We start from the raw sequence: 7,680 nt of genomic DNA on the forward strand, positions 1-7,680 counted from the left end.
TGTGTCAAAATTATGACTCAGCTTCTGAACTCTTGTAATCATTCAATCAGGTACCTAGTGCCAGTTGCGAAAAACCTGGGTTATTTTCAATCCTGATTAATTCCAGTAGATCCATCTTTTTGAAATGGTCTTCTCTGATTTAGTTCACGTGAATTTAATCAGGATTAAAATTTGACCGGTTTTTGTGCAACTGGGCCTTTGTGAATTTCATCTTTCGTAATAAATTTTTTATGCTTTTGTACTCCAGAGCGAAGATCGGTCCCCGATATTTTATTCAATAAAATTGATGAGAGTTTAAGAAGCTCTAAGCATCAGCTGGGAAAATTGATATAAGAGTTTATTATCATTGAAACTTTCCATTTACATCGTTTCGGAACAAGAATAGCTGGAGTATTAGATAAAAAAATGGTAAGTACATTAAACGATTTTTTCTAATATTTTTAGTTTCATAAGGGGAACAGATAGGAACTCTGTTCAATAATGTATACGGTCTATAAACTATCCTCCTAGTAAGTTTCTCTGGAATGATAAGCGATCAAGAGTAGAGCTCGAGAATTGGGAAGATTTATGTTCAATAATAGGCTTACCTAGGAAAGAAACAGGAGGCTGGAGTAAGTTATTGAAGTATACTATATCTTATGGACACTCCAAGACACTTCAAGGGATGAACTTTTTTTCTGAGCACGAAATAAGAATGTAAGTTTTCTTCATGGAATGATTGCTGAAAAATAACCCAGCTAGCCAGCTAACACCCTACTAATTGAAGAGGGTTCATGAACAAAACTAGAGTATAATCAGACTGCAAAACACCAATCTAAATTTATATACAGAAAATATTTCTGTTCTCTGAATAATAATATCTAACTGGATCTTACCCAAATAATACAGTTTATTTTTATTAACAGTATTGGTGCAAATGTGTGTAGTTTTTCATCGTTTTCTATCAATTATTTTTCACTTACATTTCTGTTCTCATGAGAAAAACGTGCAGACATCTAGAGCCGAAGCTGAGAGAAAGACATTTCTAACTTCTTCAATATGTTCAAATTCACATACTAAGATAAGCCAAAATTTCAAGAGTCCTCTGTAATAATCTCGAGCTTATCCTATATAACAGTGTAACGTGTTATTGTTGTTTATAGTGAATAATGATTCTAGTTCTATATAATTTCTTTGTAGTATCTAATATGTAGTATTTGATATTATCAAACATGTTATAATCGAAAGAAATCTCTTTTCCACCTCATAGATATTATTGCAGAGCACCGATTTCATGCGCAAGTTCATCAATTTGCTCCGCTACGATGGAGCCAACAGTTCTCTCAGTTTCATCTTGTTTACCATCACTGAGTTTCTGGTGCTGTCAAACATTCTCCTGGTATTCTTGAATGAAACAGACAACGTGGAAAAATGTGTTCTAGCAGCGAAAGACTTTGTAACGTTGGCATACTTGTACACAAGTGTATACAAGCGATTCCAGCAACCACAAGCAGGCATAAGATTGACTGAGACAATTGAGGAAGAGTACCTCATCGACTGCTATCGTCTGGATTACAACGAACAAAAATGGAGAGACATAAAACAGCATTACGAGAACAACAGGAGTCATTTAGAACAGACGGGCCGTTTATTCAACAAATTGACCATATCATGTATGGCTGGAGTAATAACCAGATACGCCATTTTTGATTTAGCAAAGTCACTTTTTGGAGGTAGATCGATGAGAGGCAAGCCAACTCCTTTCGTCGCATATATTCCGCCCGACGTCGACCAGACAGATTTTATCGTTTACATATTTGTGTTGCAAGTTTTTCTAACAGCTATATTTCATATGGAAGGTTATTTCATACATTGCGCCCTGTTCCAATGTTCCCAAAAAATATTGACAAATTTTGAGACAATGTACATTATCATAGATCAAATAGCTGAGAACTACCCAAGTTCTTCATCACTTGACTTTTATGACAAAAATATTGAACAAGCGAGAAATAACGGGTTCTTCAACACTGATAATGCACGAACAGAAAAGCTTCGAGAAGATATGAGACTCCTGGTTAGATCTCACCAGCATCTCAACAGGTGAGATAGTAGAAGAAGATTTAAAGAAAAAACTAAGAAACTGGTAGTAATGAATATTGAGGAGACTTTTTTAAAGAATATTTTATCCACCTCAGTGATTCTCAGAATGATGTACACTTGCCCATAATGAGGTTTCGAACCGGCCCTATTCATTTGTGTTTATATATATATATATATATATATATAATGTTTACTATCTATTAATGTTAACGGGCCCTATTAATTTTTTAAGGCCCTATTAATGTTTATAACTTTAGGGACCCTAGAGTTCCTGATTTCTCAACCAGACATGACTGAATATCTCCAGCCAGGTAACTCTCATGTTATCGAATGGAGACGTTGAACTGTCAGCTCCCGCTAAAGCATAAAGGCTGTAAGGACTGGCAAAGTTCAATGCCAACAACGCTATCTGTTAGCAAAAGTTGTAACAATGATGAGCGTCTTATGAAAATGATTGCCGACTCCAAGTTCGCGTTCCAGATTTGAAAAATATTTGAAGAACATGAATTATTTAAAAATAAATATATTTTTTTTATTTTGTATATTCTACTGAAATTGAGTATGTAATAAATACAGCATACAAACGTTTCTTTCATGAGTTGATCAAATTTCTGGTTGAGGTCTTGAATCCAGTTGGCTCAATGACAACTCTTCATGGTTCCTCATCATCTAACCTCTGACCTTTCACCCATTCCCAATGTGAGTTTTCCAAATAGCTATTATTTATTCTTCATTGATTTATACAATAAGTACATCATGAAAATGATAGGGAGAGAAAAAAGATGCTTCCAATGTTATTCAAATGGGCTTACTTTTACTCTCTAGGGAATTTTTCAGTTTATTGATCTCGAGGATGAATTTACCATTATGTTCCAGAGAGTAAAGTAAGTACATAAGACAGTAGGTGGAGGAAAAGTGAATTGCAATCGTTTTTTACACATGGTAATAGAAGTATTAAAGAAGTAGAATCTCACTCACTTGGTGAATAAGGGGAGTGTGAGTGAGGGCAGAGTTCCAATATGAATACAATAATAAATTAAAACGTAGAATAATAATTCAAATCAAATCAAAATTGTTTATTCATCCTTAGTAATAATAACAAGAGATAGACACATAGAAATAAGAATTACATTGGAATGATAATACACAGTATTGAACTAAATAATAAAATAAAAATAAGGAAGGTCCCCGCAAGGTTGAAAGACCTGTGCGCAGAGGCCGTGTGTTTGAGAATCTAGATATTCTACAATTTCAGGAAGAAAAAAATAAATTAATTCAGTGAAAGGTAAAAATAAAAACAGAAAGAAAAATTACTAAATTTGAAAAGAAACTTACTAAACTTAAAAATAAACTAAAAACCAAGGAGGAAAAGTAAGAAGGAAAAGGGGAGTAGCAGAGGATAGATGAGAAAGCAGAGGGAGACCTAATAAAATTAAGTTTTATTTTTCAAGATAAATATTGGAGAGAATAAGAGAAAATTTACTTGTCTTTTGCAGCCACTATTTAAATTATTATGTCATTCGAAGCTAACCACTCATTTATATCTCTTATCAGCTTTTTACTCAGCTTATTGGTGATGAATTGACGAGGTATTTTATTTATGAGTTTTGATACAATGTATGAGAACTGTCTTCAGCCGATAGATAAATTAGTGTCAGCAGCCTGGAAAGTGATGGATGAGGGACGAAGATTATATATATAGATTCACGCAAATTGAATAGATCTTTATGTTTGTTCATATGAGCTATGAGAATAGAAAAAAATCTCAGTACCTTTTTTGAATTACTTTATCACATTATGTTTCAACATTGATGCCATTTTCAAGTCAAGACTGTCAAATGGCATCAATGTTGAAACATGTTATGATAAAGTAATTCAAAAAGGGGACTGAGATTTTTATTTTTTCTATTCATATTACAAGTAGCCCTATACAGAAAAGAGATAAGTTATGAGAATATTAATATACAACTGCCTTACAGTTAGAGCCTTGAATTAAAAAAAAATCTCCACTCGGATAGCGTCTAGGCTTTCCTAGTATGGCTTTGATTAGGGTTTTTTGAATGACAAAAATTTTATCTATATGATTAGAATAAGATCCACCCCAAATTCTAATCCCATATCCCAGATACGACTGTATATAGGCAAAATAAGCTTTGAAACCTCATTGTCACTAACTTGGCTAATATTACGAAACTTACTTATCCAATGTTTAAGTTTATTACAAGTAGTGTTTATGTGGACATTCCATCTTAAATGTTGGAATCATCTTTAATGTCTTAAATCAAGTTACTTGTAATTAGAACAGCATTAAATGACTCTTGCCACAAAATCCATTCATCATGATAGTAGCTGTAAACAAAAACGTTTTAGTCAAATTTCAGGAAAAATTAGAATACATCCTAGTAAGATTCACTTTTTAACTGTCAGCATTTCATAAATGTTATTGGCGAGGGAAGCTTATCAGTTTTGATGCCTTTAACTACTATGAATGTTGAAAAATTGTGTTTTTTGTCTCGTTTTACAGATCCGTGAAAAGTTGTGTGAAATGCTTCGAATACGGAATACTTGCAATAAGTGTCCTAATAAGTATGGATACATGCTCCATTTTCTACTTCATGTTACAGGTAGTAATACTTCATAATTCAATCAACAAATTTACTTACATGTTAATATATTATCACTGCAAACTAATATGGCAAATATTTGAATCTCTCTGCTGAGCACTATTCACTTTTTTATATAACATATTCATTGGGATATCTGCAATCATGGGATTTCATTCATGAAACCAGTTAATATTCAAGTTGTATAAGATCTGAAAGTCCTCCAGTACATGTGATTCAAGAATAGTTCTAGCAAACATGTGAGAATACCAAAAACTTGGCGACAAAGAAATCAATTATTTGCAAATAACCATTGATATGAATCATTTCAAGAGATGATATTGAAAAGATGAATTGTGTTTTACACCTGCTATATAATATTAGTGAGTTATTCAGCTCAATAACCTAAAGTGCAACACACTCAAAACTATTTACACCGTTTCCTGATTTATAGTTCACCTTTCCCCGATAATAGAAAACTAACGTATTATTTAGAGATTCAGTTATTTGAATGGAACACAAATACCAAAAATGATTCCTTTGTCGACAGGCAGAAAGTAGCATAATAGTAATGAGCTATCTACTATTATGCTCAACTTACACGACTGTGATGCTTCTGGTTTATTACATAGGACAGCGTGTTACAAATCAGGTAAATAATAAAATTCATCATACACTTTAAAACTAATTATGATTTTTTTTTTATGTGTCATGATTTTTTAAGTTACCCCAATTTAAAGTTTTCTATACGTTTCAAGGTCCCCTCAAAACATGATTTTTGGGTATTGGTCTGTTTGTGTGTGTGTGTGTTGTGTGTGTGTGTGTGTGGTGTGTGTGTGTGTGTGTGTGTGTGTGTGTGTGTGTGTGGTGTGTGGTGTGTGTGGTGTGGTGTGTGTGGTGTGTGTGTGTGTGTGTGTGTGTGTGTGTGTGTGTGTGTGTGTGTGTGTGGTGTGTGTGTGTGTGTGTGTGGTGGTGTGTGTGTGTGTGTGTGTGTTGTGTGTGTGTGGTGTGTGTGTGTGTGTGTGTGGGTGTGTGTGTGTGTGTGGTGTGTGTGTGTGTGGTGTGGTGTGTGTGTTGTGTGTGGGTGTGGTGTGTGTGTGTGTGTGTGTGTGTGTGTGTGTGTGTGTGTGTGTGTGTGTGTGTGTGTGTGTGTGGTGTGTGTGTGTGTGTGTGTGTGTGGTGTGTGGTGTGTGTTGTGTGTGGTGTGTGTTGTGTGTGTGTGTGTGTGTGTGGTGTGTGTGTTGTGTGTGGTGTGTGTGTGTGTGTATGTGTGTATGTGTATGTCTGTGAACACCATAACTCCATTCCTAATTAACCGATTGACTTGAAATTTTAAACTTAAGGTCCATATACCATGAGGATCCGACAATAACAAATTCAATAAAATTCAATTCAAGATATCGGATAATTACTAAAATACATGTTTTTCTCGAAAACGGCCCTAACGATTTTCTTCAAATTTATATCATGGATAGCTATTTATATGCCCTATCAACTGACATGAGTCTCATTTCTGGGAAAATTGCAGGAGCTCCGTAAAATTCTTGAGAAAAATGGCGGATAATCACTTGAAAACCATGTTTTTCACGGTTTTCTCGAAAATAACTTGACCGATTTTTTTCAAATTCATACCCAGTATAGTTATTTATCAGCTCTATCAACTGGCATGAGTCTCCTTTCTGGGAAAACAAAGGGGGGTCCATCCCATCCTTGAGAAATGGACTTAGTAACCTTCTCGTGCATGTGGTAGGTAGGTAGCACAGTTCATAAAAAGAGCACATAGTCGAGATATTTCATCTGTAGAACAGCTGTTTTTACGACTTTAAAAAAATAACGACTAAAAAAATCATCGAATTTGACAATTCACACAAAGAAAAAGTTCTACGAAAACATTATTATATATACACACTAGCAGGGTACCCGTGCTTCGCTACGGGAATTCAATGATCAGATTATTTTAGTAAAATATTTATATCCTGAATTCTACCAAAGCCGTTATAATCGTTTTTGAGATCCATCATACAAACAAAAATTGCTTGCTGAATATAACTTGAATGATAAATTAATATAGTCTAGTCACTGTCATAGAATTTTGTATCCGAAAATGTGCTCTCCCTCGATGAAAATGTTATTGTATATGGGACCGTTTCAAGTTTCATTCAAATACATTTCTATAATACTTATAAATATAGTCACCCAAAAATCGTTGTCAGTAAGTGTGATGATTAGTTGCGCTGCTATCACCTCAGTTTGAACAACACATTCAACTCTGTTGAAATATACATTCAACTGCATATTTTAAAAAGCAATCAAAAGTTACCAATGCCTTATGGTGTCACCCAGTTGCTCTTATGCACTCATCTTGACATCAGGGAATATTTTTATTGAATCATGTTTTCAAATTATATTGCTAAATCTCCCACGAACGAGAAAAATATTGCTGAAAAAGAAGTTTTCTATGAACAGTTGGAAGAAGTATGTGCTGAAATATCTAAATATGATCAATTGATCGTTATGGGAGATTTCAATGCCCAGATTGGAAAGGAGAGTTACTTACAACAAGTGGCAGGGAAGTATACTCTGCATGAAAAAACAAATGAGAATGGGTTTCTTCTTGGTCAGTTTACCATCAGAAATGACATGCAAATTAGGAGCACTCAATTCCCACATAAGAGAATTCATCTTGGAACTTGGAAATCACCAGATGCAACAACAATCAATCAGATTGATCACGTGATAGTTGACTCCCGTAATGCATCATCAATCATTGATGTAAGAAGCTGTAGGGGACCTAACTGTGACTCTGACCATTTCATTGTGAAGGTAGTAGTGAGACAGAGGCTGTCAATGGCAGGTAAACAAAAGGTTATGCTTATAAGATGGGATGTTGGAAGGCTAAAGAGTGAAAGAGTCCGTAGTGAATACCTCAGATTAATACAGGAAAAAACTTTGAGCTCTTCAGAAACAGATGGTGTTGAAGAAGTATGAACAAAGCTAG

The 7,680-nt window shown here is 34.5% G+C and overlaps 1 protein-coding gene across 1 annotated transcript; it reads left to right on the forward strand.

The window, feature by feature from the left end:
* Nucleotides 1-318: 318 nt before the first annotated feature.
* Nucleotides 319-4,611, forward strand: LOC120351998. The gene is made up of 3 exons (XM_039431394.1): nt 319-408; nt 1,250-1,838; nt 4,604-4,611. The coding sequence occupies exons 1-3, from the start codon at nt 406-408 to the stop codon at nt 4,609-4,611; spliced, it is 600 nt and encodes a 199-aa protein (XP_039287328.1). The 5' UTR covers nt 319-405.
* Nucleotides 4,612-7,680: the final 3,069 nt, after the last annotated feature.

This window comes from Nilaparvata lugens, chromosome 6, assembly GCF_014356525.2.
Source record: "Nilaparvata lugens isolate BPH chromosome 6, ASM1435652v1, whole genome shotgun sequence".
Classification (NCBI taxonomy): domain Eukaryota; kingdom Metazoa; phylum Arthropoda; class Insecta; order Hemiptera; family Delphacidae; genus Nilaparvata; species Nilaparvata lugens.